At 45.0% G+C, this 25,421-nt stretch overlaps 1 protein-coding gene across 2 annotated transcripts in view; it reads left to right on the top strand.

The window, feature by feature from the left end:
- The window catches only part of SH3PXD2A (SH3 and PX domains 2A), a 230,729-nt gene that overhangs the window by 152,152 nt on the left and 53,156 nt on the right, over positions 1-25,421 (top strand). Inside the window, exons 1-2 of one of the 2 annotated variants that reach the window (XM_059477427.1) lie at positions 15,716-15,879; positions 19,591-19,722. In XM_059477427.1, coding sequence (XP_059333410.1) covers positions 19,614-19,722 — 109 coding nt within the window. In that variant the 5' untranslated portion in view covers positions 15,716-15,879; positions 19,591-19,613. Of the gene's footprint in view, positions 1-15,715; positions 15,880-19,590; positions 19,723-25,421 lie in introns of those variants that run through there. The other variant, XM_059477426.1, reaches the window with a different exon arrangement.

Genomic DNA, 25,421 nt, shown 5'->3' on the forward strand with positions numbered 1-25,421 from the left:
ACCATAACCAAACTGCCCCTGCTCTGACTGCCCACCTGGCTGCTGGGGGCACAGCCTTTGCTTGGTGGCTTCCTCTGGCACCTTGGTGCTATGCTGTAGGATGCTCCTCCGAGTGAAGGGGAATAAGCTTTAATAAAATGGAAGTTATGGCTCCATCAGTCCTGCAGTGTTTCCTTTCCCTCACTGTTCAGATCCTGTCTGCATGGAGCTGGCTGTGCTTTGGCTGAGTCTGGCAGCTGAAGCCTATTTTAAGTAGTAATTGGGCACTTAGAATATTAAGTTAATGATTTGGTTCAAGCCAGTGTTGCCTCAGGATGCTGATGAGGCTTCCTTGAATGAGCAAACCATCTTTCAGCTGGGTTTCCCTGTCCAGTTTTTGGACTAGCAAGATTATGGCTACACACAGCCAACAATCACTGTTTTCTTTCCCTCCTGTAATCTAAAACTAGCAAGGATATATCTGCTGGCAAGTAAATAAAAACTTCAGAGTCCATTGGAAGATACTTCACAAACTTTTTATAGAAACATCTGTAATGCTGTCTTTCCCTCAGTGGGGAAATTACTAAGCAGAGTTGAGAGAGTTTCAGCAATGACAGAAGTGGGGCCTCAAGTGAGAAACAAGCAGATTGTTGTGAAAACACCAAGGGCCCTGGTGGCTGATCACTTTGTGGGATGCTGCCTAGGAATTATGGGTGGAGCTGATGGCCCAAGTTGCTTCCTGAGCCTAATTCTGCATTACTAGAGAAACTTTCCTTCTTGCCCTCGTGCACCAAGGATGTGCACTCTGGCAGCTTCAGGGAGTGCCTTAATTGCTGCTTCTTTGCATTATTTGGGATAGGTTTTTTTCTGTTTCCTTTATAATTACCAAGGGAAATGGCTCAACTTGTGGCTTTTTCTGTCCTTACAGCTGAGCTGTGCTCTTCACTTCAGAGCTTAACCTTTCTAACCCTGTCACTCTGCATGTGTCTAGCCTGCACTTAGAGTTCCATGGCATGTCTTGCTTGCTGTCTTTTTTTTTTCCTTTTTATAAATGAGCTTTATTTTCTTGACTTAATCTGAGCTGCCTCCTTTAAGACAATGCAGAGAAAATGAATAGTGTGTGCCACCCTTTCTGTACTTAATCATTTGATGGGGTGACAAATGTGTGAGCTCCCAGCTGGACCAGCAGGGCTGTGTGGCTGGAGCTGTGACTGTGTTCCAGGACTGAGGTGGTGACCCTGGGAACAAAGCTTGGTTGATGGAATTGAGTGTGGAGGTCTCTGCCAGCTTCACAGGCCTGTGGCAAGTACTTAGCTACACATGGGTACAGGGTGAGCAGGGAAGATACAGCCTCCAGCCCTGGCAGGTGTTTGGTAATATTGTGGGAAATGACTGCAGTAGAGGGAGAAGGAAGGGCTGCTCCTGGAGGCATATAGTGTTGTCTTTCCTTTGCCTTAAGGTTGCTGCAGTATTGATGGGATGTCTTCTGGAGTTGTGTTTAGTATTAGAACTGGGGGATGCCTCAACTAATCCAGCTGACTGTGAAATCTGTCTCAGTTTTACCTTCTCAGCCAGAAGAACTCTTAAGCCTTTTAACTGGGTTCTCAAAGAAGCCAAATCTAAGTGTGTTACTAAAGAGGCTGAAAAATCCAATTAACTGCCATGGTCAATCCCAGCATGAGACAATGCCTCTTCTCTCGGAGTGGCGACTGCAGCAGATGCTGGGGGCTACCTGCCCCAAGCAGGGACTTGGTCATTGCTCAGTGAATCTGAGCCCAGGTGGTAGCAACAAAGTTCAAATGTGGTTTTTAACTCAAATGTTACTTTGAGTCATTCTGCTCTCATGGTGTTTGTCTCTGAAGTCTGTCTCCCTACAGTTCCTCTGAAAGCTTTAGCTTGGAAGGTTGTTTTGTTTTTTTTTAAGGTGGTGAATAGGGATGCAAATCTGTCCAAGCCCATGGCAACATCCCAGGAACATCTTAAATAATGTAACTTGGTGTCTTAATCCTTGTAAGAAATCTGTGGTATGACATGATCCCTGCAGACTGAGGCATGTGCTCTTGTTTGTGTCCTGATGAATCACACGTGTGCCCTGTGCTCCTTGCCTTGTTTCCTCCAATTAGAGCAGAAGCAGGGATGGTGGACTGGCTCCTTGGTGCCACTTGGCCTGTTGATGAGGATAACTGGATGAGATAGTTTGCCAGTCAGTATTTTATAACTTCACAAGCATGTACTGACAAGATTGCTCTCGATCAGAAATTGTGATCTGTTCCGTCATCATACGATTAACCTTCTTGGCTGTGTGTACTAATTACTGCATGGAATTTAAAAACAGCAGATTCTGGCAGAACATTTTGGTTCTAACATAGCTGCTTCTCTTTTTTTTTTTTTTTTTTTTTTTTTTTCCTGTTCCTCTTCAGGAAGATAAAGGAGTTAGTAACAAAAGAAGGATAGAGTAGGCAAAAGCATAGCAGTTAATGACCAAACAAACCTTTTCATTTAATTACTGGGGATAAACATCTTGGGCCTGGTTCTGGAAGAAGTTAGTAGTTAATGATCTCAATGTGCATCTTGAATTCAGTCATCAATGACAGAGCTTCCTCTTCTCATGACTGACAATTATTTTTTCTCATGTAGTGAATTTGCTAAACTTCTGATCAGTCTATTGGCTTTTGCTTGATGCAGTTATTCCCCAAAGACCTAATTTTCTTCCCTGATTTTTTTTTTTTTTAACGAGACCATAAGTCTTTTTTTTAAAACAAGTTTTTCATATAACTAGAGGAGCATCCATTCTGTGGGTTTGGGTTGTTTTTTTTCCAAGGCAAAACTACTGCTGTTGTGCTCAGGTGCACTAGCAGAGAGCAGAATTTGAGGAAGAGCTGCTGCTAAGTCAGGCAGATTTCATGTCCTTGCAGCATCTGTGCGTGTGTGACCCAATTCTGCATCTTCAGTCAAGATGTGAATCTGTCCACTCCAATCCCATGCTCCAAAGCCAGTCTGTAGTGTTCTGGCAGAAGGAAGCTGATCTCACACTTCTCCTTGTACACCATATTTTTAAAGTCACTGCTTAAACTGAAGTGCTTTGGACTTCTGCCTGAGGCTACTGACGAGAAGAGCAGATAGGAGACTTTATTCTGCACTGCTTCAGTTTTCTGCTGACAGGACGTGTGGCCCATTAGATGTATAGGATCACTGTCATCTTCTGGGTGGCCCATATGCTGGGGTGGAAGGAAGATGGGATAAGAGAGAAAGAGATGTTTGTATGTTGTGTGGGTTTTCTGTCTTGCTCCTTGGCTTTTAAACTGAAGTGTGGGGACAGGGTGCAGGATTAGGGAAAAGAATGTGTTTGTGTTCTTTGCCGTTCCCAGTTCAGCATCGGTGCTGCAGAGAGCCCTGTGTCCAGGAGGGAGGGCAGGGAGACTGGGTGCAGGCAGGGCTGGAAGAATGAGGTGTGGCTTCAGCACAGCTGTGGTAGAACAGTTTGAACCCTGCAAATGCCTCAGAGTGTCTTCAGCTGAGCACGAGAAAGCACTTGGTACCTTAGGGCATATAATGGCGTTTCTCTTGGTTTTAAGAAATTCTATGTTCTCCATCTGCTCCTGTTCTTCCTCCCTCTTCTGTCTGTCAGTGGCAGATGGTATTAACGCTGCCTGCGTGGGTTTTTCCTCTCTTGCACAGAGAGTGCTGGTATTTTGATTTTGGCACACTGGGTAAGGCAGGTGAGAAGTGCATTTGGGAGCTGGAGCAGAGGGTGATGATCCTCAGCCACTGCAGGAATCTGTATGGGGCACAGATGAGTCTGGCTGGCTGAGAGGAGCAGATAAAATCTTCCCTGGGCATTTTGAGTAACTTAGTCTGATGCTGGTGAGCACTCTGTCCCCAGATTTTGGAAATCCGGATGTAGAATGTGTGTCCTTAGCAGTTGAGAGCACTCACCCCTAAAATAGCACTCCCTAAATGCATCTAGCTTTGTGCATGGCTTCACACCTGGCCCATTCGAGCTGGCCTGTGTCCAGGCTGTGTGACAGCACAAATCCTCTCTCCAGTTCACTCTGGATGGAGTGGCTCACCCAACCAGAAATGGCTGGAAGCTTTACCTCCAGAGGTGTCCAGCAGGGGTTACAATGTATGCACTGATTATGGCCAGCTCTGCCTGGACACTCCAATGCTGCTGAGTGTTCTGTGCTTGGCAGCATGGCTCCTTCACAGTTGGCACTTGACTCTTGCTCCATTTTTTGAGCCACACATGAATCCCAGCATGTGTACATACCTGTGAGTTTCCAAGTGCAACGTCTGGGGCTTTTCTGCCCTCCTCCTTGGCAGGGCTGGAGGCTGGTTTTTCCCTCAGAGGGGTGATGCTCTAAGTTTGTACAGCTGTAGATGTGGATTAGCATTCAGATATTCTAGGCACTTCCCAGCAAAACTTGGAACTGGTACAAAACTGTATGTGCAGGGGCTGTACCACAGCGATCATGTGGGAAACAATCCTCACTTGCCATGTGGAAAGAGTTAATGTGAGCAATGGCTGCCAGAACAAAAACTAAACAGTCCTGGATACTTCTGGGTCTGCAAACGGGATTAAAATGGGTTTTTGCAGAAGTAAACAGAGTGGAAAATTGGGACTAAGTTTTCTTTGTGTTTGTACTTTTAGAAAGGATAAAGGACTGGATGAGGCTGTGAAACTGCAGCTGTGAGCGTGTCACTGTGCAGTTTGTCAAGCACACGATCCTCTGGCCCCACTCCTCTGTTCCAGCTCAGGAAAGGGCTCCTTGGTTGTGGATTTCTCCCCTGCAGGAGTGAGTTATCCAGATGATGAATTGCTGAGGCACGCTGGAGTCACGTGAAAGCCAGATGTGAGCATTTTCCAGGCAGTGTGTGTGGGTCTGGCCTGCGCCAGCCTACGTGGCAAGTGGACGTGGTCTGAGGTTGGTCTGCGGCGTGGTGGTGCCCGACAGCTCCCGGTGGGATCATTTCTGCCAGGGAGGGAGGGAGCTGCTGGCTGTGCCCATCACTGCAGCCCAGCACCTCTGCCCCCACCCCCCACACTGACAGGCCCTCCCTGGCTGCTCGTGATGAAGCTGAACTTGGTGAATAAGACTAAAATTAAAGGCCTTATTTAATGCCTGCTGCCAATCCTCTTACTCAGATACTTTAGCTGGATTTGCATGTTTGATAATCCGCTAGTCAAATATTTTTTCAAGATACAGCCCTCTTGAACAGATGGCATGGGGAGTGGAGGTGATGTTCAGCTTCAAATGTATAGAAGAGGAGATATCTCAGCAGGGATGAGAGGTTTACTTTAAAATGCACTCTCCTATTAGGGAGAAAAATAATATAAGTGTATTCCTTCAACAACTATCTTAAAATACTTGCTTTAAATATGATGCATCAACATCCCACAGACATAATAGCAAGGAAAGCTTATTTAAGCTACCCTAGTGTGGGACAGCTGCTTGCCCAGCAATTACAGTAACAAATGAATCTGTCATTGTGGTGGTACCTAAGAAGTTTAATGTCTGACCAGGCTCACACTGAGCCAGGCACCGGGCACAAATGTTGGTTTTGTTTAGGTCTCTCTGGAGCCTGAGGGGAGAAGCATCAATGGCATAGTTCAACAGGGTGCCCTGAGCAGGACTGAGTGAGATAGATCAAAACACTTGCAACCTTTCTGTGCCATCCTCCCATTTCTCTGACTATCTGTTGTTCTCTGCCTAACTGAATGAATTAATTGTGTGAGCCAAGAACGCATGACAATGGTTCCAGTTTGGAGGAAGGCTCATCTGCATTTTTACTCTTTCCAGCTGTGTTGTAAAACTGCACAGAGACTCTGTAGCAGAGGAATTCTCTGGTAAAAGTACTTCTACTTCTGAGGAGAGCTTAGCAAACCAAGTATTTCTGTCTTCCTCCCCTAGTCTAGCAATGTTGCATTTCAGTGCCTTCCCATTTAACTGAAGTGTCAAGCCCCAGCTGAAGGGGAATGGATTAGAGGAGAGAAACCTGGAGACAGGCTGACAGAGGATGGTCAGTGGATCTGGGGGATGGAGATTTTGGAGAGGGCCACAGGGATTGAGCATAGTGCACTGTCTGCAGATGGAAGGAGAAACAAGCCCCACAGTTTTGGGGTTCCTCACTGAGACTGAGCTTTCTGCTCTTGACTGGGCAGCCTCACCTTGTCAGGAGGAGGAGGAGGTTGTTCCTTTGCTTGTCTGAAGAATGCAGAAAGGAAGCAAGAAGGGGGGAAAGTGGAGGCAAAACCTCAGCAAGAAGCCCTGGACTGAGTAGACTGAGCCTGGCTTTTGGGTTCTTTACCTGCTTGGGGCAGTAAGCTGTCCCACCAGAGCCCCCAGGACAACAACATGGTGCTTCATGTACACAGGCTTGTCTTCCAAAATGTAAACTGAAATACAGGCTCAACTTCTGTTTTCTGTTCTGCCATATGTGATGAACATTGCAGCCAACAAGGCTCTAGGCCAATTCTAAGAAGTGGACACATTTAAGGAACAATGTGGTCAGCCCGCTTTCTGCTGACTTGTCAGATACCACTGCTGTCATGAGAACACACCCATTCCTCAGAAGAAGCATTTATTTCCCCCAGCTCCAGTCTGAGGAATCACTGATTGCATTGCTTGTTTTCTTTTCACCCCTCCAATTAAGACAGGAAGGATAAAAGTCTACAAAATGAGTCTGCAAAGCACTCAACTGCACTCGTGGAACAGAGCACTGTTGGAAATGGACCAGATGTCAGTATCTCTTCAGTATGGCCACTTGTTCTTATAATCCCTTTCTCAGTAATTTAAGTTGCACTGGAACAGCTGGGAGATTTTGGTATTCCCAGTTGATGTTAAAGGCTACATGAGAACAAAATAGTTTTATTAGTTAAATGGCCCTGGGACTGTTATCTTCTATGGAAGGCCACTTCCAAAGAACAGGCCATACCTGTGTAATTAAACTCTTTGCCCTCCAAAGCAAGGTAGCCACATCCAGGTCACTGGTAGGGGCCTGTCTTTGGCCTGTGCTAATTTCTCAGCTATGCACAGAAATCATTTGGGGCAAGGGTTACATTGCCAGAACTACAACCACCCTGAAACTCATGGCCAGTATGATCCAATTGCCCACAGTTACTGCAGGACTGTCATTGAGAAATATGTAGCTTAACAAGCTAGACAGATTTTTGTTTTAAAAAAAGCTTGTTATAATGGTCCCTGATAGCCCAGCAACTGTGATTCTGCAAGAGAGTGTCCTCCTGGTGCTGGCAGCAGTGTCAAATCATGGATGCTGGGCTCAAAACTGAACTGAACATTTCAGACAGGGTTACTAACAAAAGGAACCTGTACCAGCAGCTGCTGCTGAAATGCCCATGGAGGAGGAGTTCCTCTGCACCTGCTGGGGCAGGAGCCCACCTGGATGTGTAGAACTGATGTGTACCATGAATGTGGTATCTGGATTTTGGCAGATTGAGCTTGTGCATTTAATTCTAGACTGACTCCAGCTATTGTAGGTTTTTGTGGAAGCTTGCTCTGCTCTAACTGTACAGAAGACAAATAGTCTGCTGCTAAAATGAGATGAGTGGAGCTGTATCACAAGCATAAAGCATTAGTCCCCAGCAGTCTGGCGCCTGCTCTCTTGCCAGAGGTGGGAGGAGCAGCAAACAAACCAGTCCCACTGGCAGCACAAAAGCTTCTGCTGAAATCTAGAATAATATGTTTCATGTTCACCATAGCAACCAGCTTAATTTTGTCTTCAAAGCTTTTTGCCCTTCAACTCCTTCCTTTTCTTTCCCACCTGAGGAACCCCCTTGACCCGTGGGAGGGTTGCCCAACTCCATCGTGGCAGCTTGAAAGTGATGGGATGGGGCTCAGCAGCCACTTCCAGTGACATGCCTGCTGTGCTGCTATTTCTGTGCAGTGTGGCTCTGAAGGAAAGCCTCCTCTGCCCTCTTCACAACTGCCTCGGCCTCGTGACTTAGCTGTAATTTATGGATTCATGTTCCTTTTGAGCTTTTAAAAATAATTCCGGTAGGAGGAGTTTGTTCTGGCTCCAACTGAAGTTGGCCGCAGGGGCTGTGGGGACTGGTGTTAAGAGCAGAATTGGGATGCCATTGCCCTAGGAGTGGCCTGCTTTGAGCAGGCAACTTTAATTCTCCTTCCAGATACTGAAATTTCCCCCTCGGCACTTCCAAGTGATCAGAGACCAGCCAGTGCTCAGCCGTGTGGCACTGGGGGAGAGGAGTGGCAGGAAGCAAAGGTTTGTTCATTTACTGTTACCAATCCCATTGGAAACCAGGTCCAAGCCTCATGCAGAATTCCAGTAAAACCCAGTCCTAAAGGGGAAACCTGGGGCTGTTCAAAGCTTGTGTTTTGTTGGCTCAGGCACAGCATGTTTCTTAGGCCTCTGACCTCCTCCCCGTACGCTGGCTCCCGCCGCGGCTCTTCGTTTGAGCTCTCTGTGAAGTGGAATCTATCACTAATGTCTGATATTTTTATTATTTGTAGGGGGGACTCTTAAAAGCTGGTAGCAATTAGAGCTTAAACGTCTTGGAATAAAAAAAAAAATCCCCAAGAAGGAAGTTTAATGCTAAGCAGATGTGCAGGAGCAGCTGAAGTATGCTGGCTGTCTTCTGCTTCAGAAGCAACCTCATCCACTTCTAGCTGCTGTCAGGCTGGGGCAGCTCAGAAGTGCTGCTGCTTTTCTGCTGCTTCCTGGGCTGGGAAGCCCGCACTGGTGACCTGTGGGATTGTTTACCAGCTAATACCTATATTGCCCTTCTTTTCTGGCTTAAGCCAAGAGCTCTGACAAGGAGAAAAAATACTTTGTTTAAAAAGAAGTTTTTTGAGAAATTGGTAATTGCTAACAGAATTGCTTTATTTATGGTGAGGTTTCACATGGGTGTCTGTTGATATGGCTACTGTTGATCTAGGTTTAAACTCCCTCTTCTTGGGTAGACAGATCCAGAGTAGCCCTAAACTTGTGTTAAGTGCAGTGTATTTCCTCTGACTTTGGGTGTTTCTGTCTTTTGCTGCAGCTTGGGTGGGGGCAAACTTTGAAACTTCCTCAGTTACTCCTGCAATACATCATCTGCTTGATTTATCATTGTCGTATTCAGGTTCTTCTGTCTGGAAAAAGATCTGACAGCTGACTGAAGTTCATACTCGTGCTCTGAAGGCAGTGGAAGTCTATTCAAAAGCTAATAGACAAGTTGCTGACAACAACTCCTTCACACCCCTTCCCGTGCGTGCCCCGAGCCTGTAACAGAAACATGCTGTATATTCCCTCCATGAGCTACAGCACAAGTTACTCTGCCAGATTATTTCCTGTTGCACTCCACCAGTGCAAAGCCTTTTTCATTTTTTCTTAAATGGCAGTCCAAAGTAAATTATTGTTATTTACCACTGTGTATTTTGCAGTGTATTGTGACAGTGCAGCACATGGGTTTGGGAGTCAGATGGTTGAAAGAGTTCAGGATTTTCTCCAAGCTGCCACTATAGAGAGTTTGCTGCAAAGTAGTCAAAGTACTGAATCCATTTGAATTGCAGTGCAACTACACAACGAAAATTGTATCCCTAATTTAAGGAAAGGATTTCAAAACCTCAGCATTCCCTCAGTGCTGAGAAAACAGCAATGTGTTTCTTGGACCTCTGGTTTCCATCGGGAAAGTTTGAAAGCTGTTTCTTAATGTTTGTATCATGCTAGCAATTCCTCAGTTACATATGTACTGTGAATCTGTTACATTACTATCTGCTCATCTTTTTAATGTCTTGGAGATACTCTGCAATTCAAAATACAGTGACAAATAGACAAGGCCACCAGTATAGCCTGCTTTTCTCTCCAGTTGGTTGATGGGTGCATCTTCTCTGTTGTTAAACTGCTGGGTCCAGAACAGGGTTCCCCATTGCAAATAAATTTTTCAAATTGCATCTTGGAGCTGTCAGAATTTAGGAAATTCTTAGATTGCCATATAAACATTTCTTTCTAGATGTCTCTTGTCCCAGGTAAAGAGAGAGTAACAGCTGCCCTTCTGCTGCTTCATCCCAGAAAGGGAATGTTTGTTATTTAGAAATGGGGGGGAATCTGTTGACTTTCCAAACATATTTCTAGTGTATTTAAGAAAAAAATTAACACTTAACATTTGAAGATTATTCCTAAATTCCCAAGCCAAGTATTTCCACCTCATTTCATGGAGGGGGAGGGAAACATTTTGACCTTGTTGGCAGCAACTCCTATCAGCTTTTTCCTTAACCTGATCTCTGTCTCATTCATTATTTTAAAAATTGGTTTTCTAGTTATACTCTGAATATACCTTTATTTGAGCTTTGTACTCTTTTCTATATTTGTCTATTGTTATTTTCCTTAATGCAATTTCAGAGTAACAAAATGCTTGTAGAAACTTATATGTGTTTGCTAAGCTCAATTTCAGTTGTCTGCATGTCTTTTGGGTATGATTAACAGCTGCAAAGATAAATAGTTTTGCAGGTCTGAGGCTTAATAAGTCAAACTGTCTCTTGGTATGTGTCTTTTGAGCTACTGGGAATAAGCTCAGGGCATATCTTTTTCTTAGAGCTCAAAATTGGATCACCTACAGATCAATTTCAGAAGTTCTGCAAATCCACTAAAACATAAAAATTACCTGGGTGTTTCTTATGACTTGACCTTCCTCTGAGTCCCCATCATGCCAACACTACTCTTAAGAAAAACTTTGTCTCTTTCAAAGCTGTCTTTACTAACTCTCAGACTTTCTGATATGACTGGTTTTGACTGTTTTCTTGTGTCTCTAATTACTTTCTTTTTTCATGGCTGCCCTATGATTGGATTTCAAGTTTGGATGTCCAGTTTGTCTGAGACTCCAAAAAAGAGTGTCACTCCAGGTAAATTCTTGTGTCTTGGTGTTCTGCATGCTGTTAAAACCAGAATTCTCTAGTTCAAGCTGTGTGTGGTTTTGAAGTTGTGTTGAATATGAATCTCTGACAGTGAATACCCAGGACCTGTTGTCTGCTTGTGTTTTGGTTTTCCATGATGCATGATTTCTGGTAAGGAAGAACTTTGCTTTTCTGATGACTCCCTCACCTTGATGCTGCTGCTAGCAGGGGTTAGTAGTTTGCAGGGTTTTATTTCCCTTGCCCAACTCAAAGCCTCATTCCAAGGCAGCTTCCCCTTTTGTGGTGGGTCGAGTCTGGCTACAGCTGAGTACCTGCACAGCTGTGCTGTCACTATTCTACATGGGAGAAACTTTATGGTCAGGATAAGGCAGAGAAACATGACTGTGTGCTCCTTATCCTTCTGAAATGCTCTTTCCATTTCCCCAGTAAATAGAAGTGGTTTCACATGGAAAAGCTGAAACTGATAAAGATGCAAAATTTTCAAGGGAGCATCATCCTCCTTGTTGCAGTGGGTCAGGAAGGAGGAGGCAGCAGGGGAGCAGCTTTAGGTGAGGTGTCAGGGGCTTGGGAGCAATAGTCCCACACAAGGCAAAAACTCAGCTTTATAGTATAAGGAATCAAGACTTCTGCTGTGTAACCAGTGGATTTCTTCTGCAAACATTTGTCACTTGACATGGAATATCACAGAAGAATTCTCTTCTGCTTCAGACTTAGAAGAAGAGATCACAAGTGATAGATCCTGTGTCTGTACAGGATGCTGGGCTGGTCACTCAAGCTGTTAAGGCTACATATAGGTCCTGGGGCAAGGAAAGATGGAAACACTCCTGCTGATTTTCATACCAGATTTGGTAAATATTCAAGTTCATGCCCTGTTGAAAGTATGTGAACAAAATCCCACCATCCTTGATGGATGAGTGCTTGCTTGTCTGAAGTTTTTTGTGAGCAAGACTGCTGTGATTGCAGAAACACTGTTCTTGACAGAAGTTGAATATTTCCTGGGGGCTCTGCCTCATATTTACAGAATAGGTCTAATTTGAGGGTGATAACTGGATATAAAAGTGCAGAAATATCCAAAGTATTCAGTCACAGGAGCCTGCTGCTTCGTAGGTCTTGGGGGAGTTGAGAGAGAAAAACAGAATGAGACTGAGCAGAAGAGAAACATGTTAAGGAGGAGACAGAAGAGGTGGTGTCCCTGAGGAAAAATGACAAGAACCCCTCAGATTACCTGGCTGGGGGGTGAGGTTGGTTTCTTTGACTCAATAGGTCTGTTGGGACCGTTTCATGTTGTGATATATAAAATGGCAAACTGAATGCCAAAGTTTTTGGCCTTCTCAAAGGGCAAGGAAGCAAAGTTTCTAATAGATACAATTTTTTTCCTTCTGCTTACTGCTTTTAGCTAAATGCATGTTGCTAGAATGGCAAAAAAAAGGGTGCATGATGAGTGTGCAAATATAAGTGATTAATTGCATTGCATGGTGTCTGAGAAGGTGAATGTTGATACATAGTGCTGCTCCAAAGTCTTGTGTACATTTGGCAAGTTCTTAGCTCCCCATGCTGTTCTAGTTCATGTGGCCTTTGAGTTTCTTGTCCAAATGAATCCTCAGTTTCCAAAATAGCTGTTCTTCAGTCCAGATCTGCCATAGGCTGTATCCTGACATGTCAAGCAGGTAGATCAGACTTGAATTTGGATGTGATCTTTACCTATGTAGTACATTTTTGTGTCCTAGCTGGGCTGTGGCTTGGAGGTGAGAACAGAAGCCAGCTTCATGCTGCCCAAGCTCTAGCTGAGGTTATGGACCTGCTCCATGAAGTGGAGACTCTAACCAAGACATTAAATTGGTTTCATTTTGTACTTTGGAAAAAGATGGGTGCCACACAGCCACACCCTGGGAGGTGCTGTGGTGGGACTCTAGTTTGGTCACCCTGCCTGCTGTTAAAATCCTTGGCCAGTCTGCTTTGTGCCTTGTGGAGGGATGGGAATGCGTTGCACCACTGAGCAGGACTAGGATGTATGCCAGAGTATATTGGTGACTTCAGTCTGGTGGAAGACCCAGTTTGGCAGCTGTGTGAAAATCTCCAAGCAGTTTAACAGATTTGTGTGCAAAATACTACTTAAGTATTCCTAACTGTTGCTACCTGTAACCTAGTTGGTTGGAATCACTGTTCAGAGAGCCAACTTTCCAAGAAGGAGTGGAAAGAGGACTCAACTTTTTACTTTCACACTCCTGCCTCTAATTTTTCTTGGCTTTATTTTAAAACCTAGCAGATCAAAAATAAAAAATAAAAATCCCGAGACCAATAGGCTCCACTTGGCAAAGGTCAGCACTGAATTTTTCTGTTGGTCAGGATTTTGTTGGAAATGCTGCTGAGGGCTGTAAAGAGGGAAGAACTGAACTGGAGCAGCTGCTTGAGACAGCTCCTGCCATTTACCATGAGCCAGGCTCATTCCTGAGGTGCTCCCCATGGGGGCTGTGTTGTGCTGCTGGTTTTAGCTCTGTCACACACACTCCAGGGCTGGAAGCCACAGTCCACAGTTAAAGCTGCCACTTGTCCCAGACTCCTGAAGGCTCACCCAGATCTTGGTTCTTGGAAGTAACAGAAAGTACTATATGTGTCTTATGGTGGGGAATGAATCCAGGCATCCAGTTAATCTTTTGCTGCTATGATTGCTGATCATAGTCTCTTCTTGGTGGCAATGTGTGCTGTGGGCATGGGCCCCCTACAGCTGTTTGTAGCAGCAAGGCAGGAGGTTGGGAGAGACTTCGTGCAGCTCATGGAGTTACCATCTAGACCAGATCTTGGCATGTTTAGCCAAAAAGATAGCAAGAAGGGCTAGAGTTTTGGCTACTATTGCCCCATGTCCTGAAAGGCTTGCAGAGCACATGAGCAAGGAAGGTGGATGGTTGGATGGATGCTCACTTAGGGAGAAATTTCTTGCACATCAATCACAGCTGCCAGCCTGGGGTGAGAGGGTTTGCACACTGACCTGGCCATTGCTCAGTGCATGATGCTCAATCTTGTTTTATTTTTTGGGCTTTGGACAAGGTTTTAGGCTAAACTTCTCTGGCTTTGAGTCTTCTGCATTACCTAGGTGGTCAAATTCAAACCATTCCCTTTCTGCTTTCCACCCATCTCTATCTAATAGCAGGGTGCCACCTGCTTCTGAAATTCTCTTCTGAAAATGCAGTAGAGTGTCTTTGTGCTTTGTAGAAGAGCTACCTGGTCAGGCTGAGGGAAGAACTACAGAAATCACAGTGTATTAATAACCCATTTGATAAACTTGCCCAAATGTTTGTTTTCTTCTATATTTGGCAATAATCCAGACCTTGAGACTGGATTTGTACTGAGTCTCTGAAGTAACTGTGGGAGGTGATAAACTTTTGTCTCTGTCCCTAAAGCTTTGTGGCTCAGGGCTGCTACACCAAGAGCCTCTGAGCACTGAGGCTAAACACTATTAGGATTGGGAGGATTGCTATCTGGCAGGAGGGATGAGGATGAATCCCCTTCACTCACAGCTTGTTGCAGTAGTAGTCTTACCTTCAGGAATAATTGAAATATAAATACAGTCTGAGTTTTGGTAAGTGGCAATGGGGCTAAAGCATGACAGGCTGCAGTGCAAGAGTATCTAGGAGATGAGTCAAAGCTCCGATTGTTTAGGGCACACAAAGAATAAAAAATTAACAAAAATCCAAAACACCAAGACAAAACAAAAACACTCTCACTGAATAGAAGAGAGATCCCAGACTGGGAAACACAGTTTTGATCTGAATCCATGTTGTCCTCATAGAGATTTGTATCAGGCTTCATTAGTCTCATCTCACTGCTTACTCTAGGAACTGGTTATTTTAAGAACTGCTTTTCCAACACTGCTGAGATATGATGAACTCTTGTGTACTCTCACATGCATTACATGGCAAAGTCTGTTTTATCTTGTGTGCAGTGCACACTTAACCCAATTTTTAGATGGAACTAAGCTCTCTATCTTAGCTCAGGATAAATCACGGGGAGAAGGCTTAAAGAAAACATGCAATTTTAATGTTTATTTCTTATAGTCATGTGGTCCTTCTGATAAGAAAGAAAAGAGGTGAAGTTTTTAGGGGAAGAAATTCCATGTGTTTAGAGCTGGGTTTATTGCTGTAAGAGGTTAGACTGATCTGAGGATTTTAAGTAGGCTTGCTGCTATTCTGGGCTTTTTTTTTTCCCTTCATCCTTCCCCAAAAGGAGTTTTCCAGAGATACATAAAAGTTTACCCTTCAAGAACTGGCTTTAACAAGAAACCGCAGCTCTAGATCCAAGCTGCCACAGTTACTCCTCCCTGTGTGTGGAAAAGTGCAGAGCTGTGCCATTATTTTATGGCATGCCAGGACACTGGGGGCCGTGGGTGCCAGCCAGCCCAGCGTTCAGGCTCTGCACGTGTCCCCAGCAGCTGTGCCCGTGCCTGCACCAGGGCTGCACTACCTGCAGTTGGTGCTTCAACTGTGACTCACCCTCATGGCGTTCACTGGCCGTTTCTGTGGTTTTGGCTGCTGCTGCAGCACTTCCATTGACCAGCCCAGTATTAATTCATTTAGTCTTAATCTGTAAACATTTGATTGATAATCATGAAAGAGCGATATAAAAGCTTGTGCACTGGATTAAAAGAGCAGACATGTTTATAGCCCGATAACAACAGAGTAATCTGGCAAAGATCAGGAGTCTCACATTCCCATATCCAGATGATTTTATTTTTGGAGTCCAGTTGGTGGTTTTCATTTTTTGGCTATTGCAAAACCATCATAGGTCGTAGCTGTTGCAACACAGGAGGAGGAGGAGGAGGATGATGTTGGAGCGGACGTTCTGCGCTCTTATTTAGGAGGCTTCACAGTAGTTGCTGGTCTCCGAGTGCAGCAGGAGGAATGATGCTCCCTCCTCGCTGCCTGGTGAGGGGGACAGGGTGCAACTGTTGTCACTTAATAGTGCCAGCTGCGAGGGGCATGGACAAGCTCCAGTGACATTCCTGCTCCGCCCCAGGAAGAGCAGTGCTGAGGTGAGGAGCGGGAGGATTGTAAAGTGGAGCCCTATGGAGAGGAGGAGGGGTATCCTCAAGACTTTAACCGGGAAACGGACTCGAGGCAAAAAGAAATGGAGAGGCAAGCAAACTCTTATTTCAGCCAGCAATCTGTGCTCTGCTCTGGGGAGGGCTTGCAAGTTGGAGCTTAACCAAAACACTAATTCTGCTTTTTTGGAGGGAGAGGAGGGGGGGGCCTCTACCTAGCACATCAATGTTATCCTGTCCTCTGCTCTCCATTTCTCCTGCCTGGGCTGAAGACACTTTTTTAAAAAGTAGGGCTGTTGTGTCAGGGTGGCATTGCAGCTGCATGTGAGCTTGCTGGGGAACTTGTGCCACGCTGCATCCCTGTCCCCTGGCGTGCTCACACTGAGCAGGCTGCTACTCTTCAATGCATGCTGTGTCCTGTGGTACAAATTCGACCTGAACTAATTGGCAGGGATGCGGAAGCGCCCAGGGCAGCGGGTGTAATTGGTGCTGTGCTGCCTGTGGTGTTGCCTGTCTTGTTCTTTTGAATCCCCTTTGGAGAGTCTGACATAGTGTAGCAGCAATGTTGTGGGCATCCTGAGTGTCACTGAGCAGTAATTCATCTAAAGCTTGTGGGGGATGGAAGGCTGAGGAGGGTTAGAGTCCCTTACTCTACTGACTGTGCCTGAAGGGAATGTAGTAACAACCCAAACCAGGCTACCCAGAAAATGGTTAAAGCTTTTGGTTACTGGAAGGAATTATTTCTCTGTCTTTTCCTCCTCCTCTTCTTCCTTTCTTTGCTCTTACTGAAATCCCCATTGTGGAGTACCTAATCTTGGGTGACCATCACTCCAGGAGCCACAGGGACCCCACGCCTCGAAAGGGGGATATCCTCTAGGCATGATCTGCTGCAGCTGTAAATGAACACGTTTGTTTGACCTTGGTTACTTCCTAGAACAAGGAATTTATCACCCTATTTTTTTTTTGGTCTTAATAGGAGCCCTGTAGCAGTTATACAAGCGTCTGTTAAAACAATCTCTTAATTGTATGTGTTCCTCCAGCCCCTGTAGTGACAAAGAAATCCTCCTGCAGTGACTACCTTATCCAAGGCAGGGCAGAGAAACGCTGCTGGGTTTCAGATATGAGAATGCAGATATAACCTATCTTGCCAAACTGTTTTAAGTGCTTTTTTTTTTTTTTTTTTTTTTTTTTTTTTTTTTTTTTTTTTTTTTTTTTTAAGCAGAGTTGAGAGGTGGATTTGAAGTGCTGATTCTCCGTGTTTCCTGGCAAGGGCATTCCCCACATGCACCACATGAACACTGCTCCTGCCAGCGAGCCAATGCAGTCTTTTGGATTTTTTTTTTCCTTACTCCAGTCCCATGAAAACTGCCTAGTAGGTTGGAGGAAAGAAGGCATTTGAGTTGTTGGTTTAGCTTCCTGCATGTGCCCTGCTCCCCTTGCCACTGTTTGGTCCTTCTTGCCTTTCTACACACTGAATTCTCTGCTGGTGCATGTGCATATACATAAGTCCATGACAGCTTTTGTTTCTGGTTAAAAACCTTGGATTTATCTCTAAGACTAAAACAAAGTAGGGGTTGTAGGTTTTACCAGCCTAAGCAGGTTGAAGGAAGATTATAATGCTGCTGGATTCTGGACTGGAGAAAAGACTGTGTAGGAAACAGTGTGAAACAGGGGAAGGCATCTCATTGAACTTCAGGTAGCCCAACTAGCACTGGTTTAAACCAGAGTGCATGAGTCAGGTTGACTGATCATGAAGAGAAACATCATGCTGATTTGGAATGGATAGCTGTGCTGAAAATTTGTATTATAAATTTCTATGTTGTCAGTTCATGGTCTTCTCCTCCTGTTCCTGCTACTGGCTGGGGTTCAACAAGCTATAGAAAAGCTAAATCTCTTAAACACAAGCTTCTAGAGGAGATGACTCCTCTGTAAAGAAAATTAACTTAGGTAATTTGAGGAGAGGCAGAGGCATGCTTAGGGAGAAAGGAAGCCTTCTAATTTTCTGGGTTTCTTAAACCTGGTCCAAGGGGAGGCATTGTGATAGTGTTTCCTTTCAGGAAACAGTTGTATTAATTGCCTTTTTTCTAGGATTTTCATTTCACAGGATGCTGTTTTAATGGCTGATGCATTCTTTACCTTTTTCTTGGCAGGGATGCTAATTACTTGTCTGTAGAATCACTTTGCATCTCCAGTCCAAACACATATGAACATGCTGAGTTTGGAAACCCAGCATCCTGTGCTTGGTTGTCAGTCCCTTGACTTTTCTGGTGGACAGTTTCAGACCATGCTGCTTCTTTCCCGTCTCTTGTAGCCAATTTGTCATCAGAAATTCAGGAAAACCCAAAGTCTGCTCCTGGCTGTGTCCCTGTTGTGTAAAATGGGACATTCAGCAAGTTGTGTATCTGCTTCTGTCCTCCCTTTTATTTGGCATCTTAATCCAGAGCGACAGGAACTGCCTCTTAACATGTAAAATGTTAATAGTGCCAGTGTCCCAAACTGCTGTAATTGAGAAAACCTGTAAAATAATTTTGCATTAAGGCATGTTGGCTCTTACAAAGTAAAGACCTAAACGGAGAGGTTCTTATGACTTTTCAAGGCGGTTTCTAGGCCGAGCACAGCCGGTCTGTGCCCGGGTTTGGGAGCGCAGGGTCTGTTTGTGCTGCACTGCAGAGCCGAGATGCAGCAGCCCGAGGGCTCTCCCTCCACATCTGGCACTGCGCTGTGCCTGCCTCGTGGCTCCACCTCGAAATGCATGATTTCGGTTTGGGGGTGAAAAAGTCAGAAATAATACTAATAATAAAAAAAAGAGCAGCGGTGTGGGGGAAGGGAGGGAGGAGAGCGTTATTTTGCACCTTTCGTGGCCCCTGTTGGCGTGAGCGCCTGCTCTCATTCATAAATGGCTGTGACAGCCGAAAGCCCTTGCTCGGGAGAGAAACCAAACAAGTGGGGGCGGCTGCGAGGGCTCCAGAGGGGCGATGGAGAGGGGGAGCCGAGCCCGGTCCCGCCGGGGAATGCGGAACCGCGGGGCTGCCGGGGCAGGGGGCGGCCGTGTGTGAGCACAGATCTGGCGCTATAACTTTTTTTCTTCTGTTTCAAGTAAACACTCTTCCCCGCCCTCCCCTCGCTCCCTCCACCCCACCTCCCTCTCTTTCAGCCCCGCTCATGTGTTTCTATTTAAGGGCTGCAGTGCAGACGAATATGATTGGCATCTACAGCCCCCTCTTGACTTTCAGCTCAAGCCTTTAGAGTGGAGAAGGAGCTGAGCCGCCAAGGGGAGAGCTGTTTCTTCTTTGGGTTTACTGGGGGGATGGCTCAGCTGTGGATTTATACTGCTTCTGCCCAGGATTTTTTTCTCTGAATGGGAGCAAGCATTGTGGAAACCATGTTGGGAAGAGGTTTATTTTCAGAATCCATCATGAAACTGTGCAACTAATTCACTTTTTTGGCTCCTTTTTGTATTTTTTTTTCCTCCCCTTTTTTCTTGTTCTTCTCTCCAATGTCCCTCTGTGCTGCTGGGTTGTGGGCCAGAGGAGGCTGTTTCTATATGGCCAGCCATTTGGGGACATGCTGCGAGCCAGGGTTGTTTGCTGATTCGCTTGGCTCTGGTGACAAGTTGGCCTGTTGTGAATCGGATGGACGGAGGTCGCTCTCAAGGAGCCATGGCTGGAAGCTGGCTTACGGCTTGCTTTTTCCCTTCCCCAGGTGCTGATGCTAGCTCTGAACCCATGATCCTGGAGCAATATGTGGTGGTGTCCAACTATGAGAAGCAGGAGAACTCTGAGATTAGCCTCCAGGCTGGAGAGGTCGTGGATGTCATAGAGAAAAATGAAAGCGGTAAGTTGTATTTGCTGCTTTTCCCTCTTCTGATGGTCTGATTTTTGCATTTGTTCCTCTGCTTTCAGTTTCCTCATCACTACTTGTTAGCTGTACGTTTGCTCCATCTGGTACAGTTACTATGTCTGGCAGAGGATGTTGAAGTTTTTCGTTGTTGATTTGGGCTGGGGGCCAAATGTTGCCTTCTACTGTAAGAATGTTTCATAGGTTTTGTGTGTTAATTAGCCAAGGTATGCTAATGGAAAATGAAGGTGACGGGGAGAAGAATCTGCAGCTAATGAAGCTGATGTATAGTAGGCTGCTATAGCTGCCCTGCTGTCTCTTCAAGTTTCTGTCAGTATTTCCATTAGTAACTCCCCTTGCAGAGGATTTATAGGATGAGTGTTTAAAAATTGCTTGGGATGAAACTTGGCTTGACAGCTTAGCCTGTGGCCCAGAGCTCAGTAGGGAGGGGAGAGAATGTGCGTAGATAAATACGTGGCCGTGCACAGTTTCAAAACTTCTTGCAGAAGTGTTAATTGGGGAATTTTGAGGCAAAGAGGCAGAGGCTGTCATGTAAAAGCAAGATGAAATCCCGTTCTGCCATGCGTGGAATAACCAGCTTGCACTTGGAAAATGAGATTTTTGGCAAGCATTTCTATAGATTTCTTTTCTGTACTCGAACAAAGCCTGGTAGCTTTGAGTTGGGCAGAACACATGCAGGAGACTGTGTACGTGTGAGTGGTTGGAGTGGCTTAGCAGCTGGTTTGAATAACTGCCTGTCTTCAGCAGCTCCCCTCCTCCTCTCCAGCACTCCCTGTGTATTACTCCAGAGCTGTTGTCCAGGACTGGTTTCCAGCCCACTCGTGACTTGTGTGTCCTCATCCAGAGGAGCTGCTGACATTTGGATCTGTTCAAGCCAAGGCTCACATTGTGGTGCCTACACATTCAGGGCTCTTGCCGCTGGCAGGCTCTGCAGTGTGCTGGGCACAGCAGAGCCTGGGGACACTGGGCCACTCTGATCCAAGGCTCAGATTCAGCTTTCAGAGCTCTGAGTCAGGTTATCCACAGGGATGACCATGCATTGTATTTTTTTTCTCCTTCTTTTAATGGAGTGGTGATTTCTCTGTTGTATGAGAGCCTCATGCTTGTTTGGCTCAAAGTGATACAGTCATTTGCTGGCTGGTGATTTTGTGTGGAGTCCAAAAGGATTGTGTGTGGCAAGGCACAGGGTAGTGTGGACAGAAATACCCATCTCCTGGGTACTGACTATCACTTGCAGAACTAATGGAAACCAAAGTGCTCATCTGCCCCCTTAACAGCAGTAGTTTTGATTGAAGAGGGAAAAATGTCTTCACTTCTTGAACTGTGTCTGGCCTAGTGGACAAGCATCCTCCCTTCCAAGCCTGTGGCTTCTCATTGTCAGTAGTGGGTGTCCCTGCCATCAGAGCAAGTCTGGTTATATTGTGGCAACTTATATTCCTATTCATGGTATCCTTGTACTGGATAATGGCTTGTGGAGCCAAGAGAATTAATTGGGCTGTTAAATAATACAAGAAGTGTCTGAATTCCAGTCAGAGTTCCTTTGTGTTTTCATTTAGTGTGGCCTCTCTGCCTTGCACAGTTCAGACCACATTGTATTGAACCACATGGTATGCAGAGATAGAAATGGAGAATGTAGGGTTCAAATTAATTAGGTGGTCCTGGAATGGGACTGTTCTCAGGGAACATCCTTGAATTTGGATTATACTTCTTATAACCATATTCTGATGCTTGGCAACCAGATTCCTTTCGTAAACACAAAAGGAAATTTACGCCTGGAATTCCATGCTGTGATTTTGCTCTTATATATGTACAGAATAAAGATATCTATATCCTTTAAAAAACCCATCAGATAAGCTCATAAGTCACAGATTGGTGATGGAGAGAGCATCACTTGCTTGGATGCCTTTTTTGACAGTTCTTGTAGGGGGCTCATGATTTAGCTATTCCAATAACAGGACTCCAAACTGTCTCTTAATTCTGCCCTAGGTTAGGGATACCACAGGAATGACTTCAATACTGTATCTTGTCTCTTCAGCTACAGGTGAACCTTTGGATGGCAGGTAATGAAACTAGCAAAATTTTGTCAAAAGTCAACTCTCAGAACATATGAATTATGGCTTGAATTTGAGTATCCGCTTAGTGTAAGCAAGCCAACCTAGAAGATGTGGTTATGACCTCTAAGAACACGGGGATATAATTTCCAAGAAAATAAGGTTATTGGGCTATGCACATGTTTAATGCTTCATTTGACTGTATTGTTATGTTGACCTTTTAAGTGTTGTGAAGCTCTACCTGTGATGTATAAATGAGGCTCATTCTTCTAATCCATACAAAGGAGATGCAAGGTGACTTGGATGTCACTTGCAGCAGGGACAGTGTCTTCAGTGAAAGGAACGAAGAGTTGCTGGACAGCTTGTTAGCTGACAGCTGAAAAGTGCTCTCAGACTGGACAGTGTGTGTTGGATGTGATGTTGGGCCAATATTTTGAACTTCCGTGTATGTACAGACATGTATATAGCATATCATGTCTGCTTTGGGTGTTTAACTGTACTTTGAGGAGCTGAGATGTGTGAAGACACACAGATGATTGTTTCATTTTAAAACCTTGCCTGAATAGGGTTGCCTGCTGATGCCAAGGACACTTAAATGGTTCTTTTGTTTTCTGGAGCAGAAAAAACTTCAACTTGTCTTTGTTGCATGGCTTTCGTAGGAAAGAAACACCTTCTCTTTTCTGGTCAAATGTCCCTATGTTTTTACACAAGGAACCTCACAATCCGTTTCCAAATGATGGTGCACATCTCTCATCCTGCTGGATATTTTCTTCTGCACACTTCTAGGGCCTGAGCTAGAGTCACCATCTTTTCTGATGTTTGCTTCCAAGTTGTGTGCTTTCCTGAAGGACATAAACTGTGCTTGTTCAGAGCCCAGTGTATAGGGCATAGGTAGAAGAGGGGGAATATCTGGCATTTGATTTATTGAAGTCTTATCTGGTATTTCATGAAGCTTCTTTAGCTTCACCTTAAGTGTGTCATGCTTACTGTATAGTATTGCTCAGTGTTAATTTTCTCTTATAGGAGATGGGCCTTGTCTCATTTGGCTTTCTCTTTCACTGAAAGAGTTGGACAAGTTGTCCTCATTATTGTGCTGTTGGACATTATTTGAAGTTCAAACTTCTGTCCAGTATTATGACTCAGGAGCAAGGTCAGTGTAGTATATGCAGTGAATAACTTCCAAAACCCTTAATCTGATTTGTGAAGCCTTTGGGTCACTATAACCTGGTTGTTGCTGCAATTACTGTGGAAGCAAGCCTTGCTAGACGTAAATAAAGCTGTTGTACTTCAGAACAAGTTATTTAGTAGTGTACCACCTCTCAGACTCCAGCATTTGGTTTTTGCAGCAAACACCTATCTTGGCTCAACAAAAGTTGTCTTTCATACCTTAATTCTGTTTATAAGATCAAAATACCCAATGTGCCTGTTGTATCTGATGAATACTCGTCTCTTTTTTTCCTTAGCTGGGAGGAAAATCTGCCTGTAGAAATGGTTATAAATGCATCAGGAGAAAAAAGGAGGTTTACAGTCTCTACAGATGTTGTCTGGAAAAGAGCTGTAGTTACAGGGCTTGTGTTTCTTGCTAGAAGTGACTGTGATTTGTTTAAAGGCATGGTGTAATCAACCTGCTCTGTCCAACACTATCTAAACATTTCTGAGCTGTTTCAGAAAAACTATGTGAGTAGTTGACGTAAGTCCTGTCTGTCGACTACATAGGCTTCTTTTAAACCTTAACCCAAAAAAGCCTCCTGGAATGACTTAAAAATGTATTTCTGTTGCAGAAAAAATAATGTTGTGACTTTAAAGCAGGAATCTGACAGATTTCTTTAAGGTGAAAGAGGGAGGGCCAGAGCAGCTCCCTCTCTGCCAAGTTTTGAATGGATGTGGCTTGAAATGGTCAAGCTATAAACTGTGTCGGCAGTGTTTGCAATGGAAAACCTGACAGACAGTGAAGTATGAGCACAGTCCCGAGCCCCTCTGCCTCTGCCTCTGCTGCTGTGCCTGCAGGCAGGATGGGAGCTCCTTCCTTGCAGCCCCCAGGAGCCCTGCCTGCGGTGGAGCCGTCGTGGGACGGCGTTCTCAGCTGGGCCGAGGCGGGCTGTAGCCATTTCCTCTGCAATTACATAACTGCAGACCAATTTTCAGTGTTACAGTACATGTAATACGTAAAACAAGGCTATTATGGTTAGTGTAACTTTATCAGGGCCCAAAGGAATCGCTGGGAAGGGAGGCTGCTTTTCTCTCTATCTGGGCTGTGGGTTTGGCGCTGAGGAAGATCTTTGCTCATCTGGGAGTCCTGGCTTAGAGGTCCTGGGACTTGCTGACTGTCCACACAGTGTCAGGAGATGAGTGTGTGCCTGGCAGTGTCCTCTGCTACACCATTAGGTTTCACTGGTGCTGCTCACTGGCTGCAGTCAGGGCCTGGGAGAGGGACACAGAAAGGCCACAACTCTGGGGCCTTGGGGATGCAACTCTCAGTTCCTGGGGATGCACTGGCCTCTGTACTGCAAGCTCCCTGTTCTTAGATTGAGGCCTTTTGGTGTTAGGCTTCTGCCTCTTCATGGGGAGCACAGCACCCTTAATTTGAAGGTGTTGCTTTCCAAGGTTAAGTGGATTTATTTGGTACCAGAAGGAGCCATTACTTTCATGGTTAACTGCTGCATCTTGGCTGAAGGCACACCCTTAAAGTGTTCTAAGTAGAAACAGAGGAACAGGGTTTCTTGCAACTCATGGACCAATCTCGCATCTCTATATCCCTTCTGCCATGCCTGTTTTTGCAAGTAGCATTGATTTTTAGTCACCTTTCTTTAGTGTTGGTCAGGCTTTTTTGTTTTAAATGTTGTAAAGATCACTGTTTCTATCTTGCATCTACTTTTTTGCTGGTCTACCTCTTTCTCTAGGTCCTTGTCTTCATGATCCCCCCTCTATACACAGAAGGGACTGTGTGCACTGCTAGAAAATGTCTCTGAGCGTTAGTATTGTCATGTAAAAGCTGGCCAAACCCAGTACTCTTCTGTTTATTCTATCAGATAAGTGGCAGTCCAGCAGCTTTCTAGGTTTCAAATGTGACTGTAGCTCTAGACCAAATTGCAAAAGCAATTTCCGAGTTTGCTTGTGAATTGTCAATAGCTTTGCATCCGCTGGTCAGATGTGCTACCAGACACAGAAATTGCCAACACTGTGCTTTATTTCAGGTGCAATTGGTGTGTGTTGGCTTCCTTTAGAAAGTGAGGGGTTTTTTTCCCTTCATGTAGCATTTCAAGAGAGTGTAATTCACCAGATATGATGCCGGACTTGATTTCTGTTTGTACACCCAGCTTCGCCCTGCTGTTTGTTCTGAGAAATACTTCAGTTCTCTGTGCTTCCACTTCTTCCCAGTGTGTCTGTGTATTTGAATTTGAAGCCTTGTAAGAGACCAAGGTCATGATATAAAAAGTAAATACTCCCTCATACAGGAGCCCCTTCCCTTCTTGGTCAGTCCTTGAGCTGTGCCTGGAATTTGAGAAGAAGCAAACACTTGTGTAGGTTGAACACTTTTCCTCTAGCACTTTGGCTTTATCCCAGAGGACAGGTTTAGGTGAGTGGCCCCCACTAGGTACCTGGGACAGCTTGTCCAGCTGCTTC

This window comes from Ammospiza nelsoni, chromosome 8, assembly GCF_027579445.1.
Source record: "Ammospiza nelsoni isolate bAmmNel1 chromosome 8, bAmmNel1.pri, whole genome shotgun sequence".
NCBI classification, from domain to species: Eukaryota; Metazoa; Chordata; class Aves; order Passeriformes; family Passerellidae; genus Ammospiza; species Ammospiza nelsoni.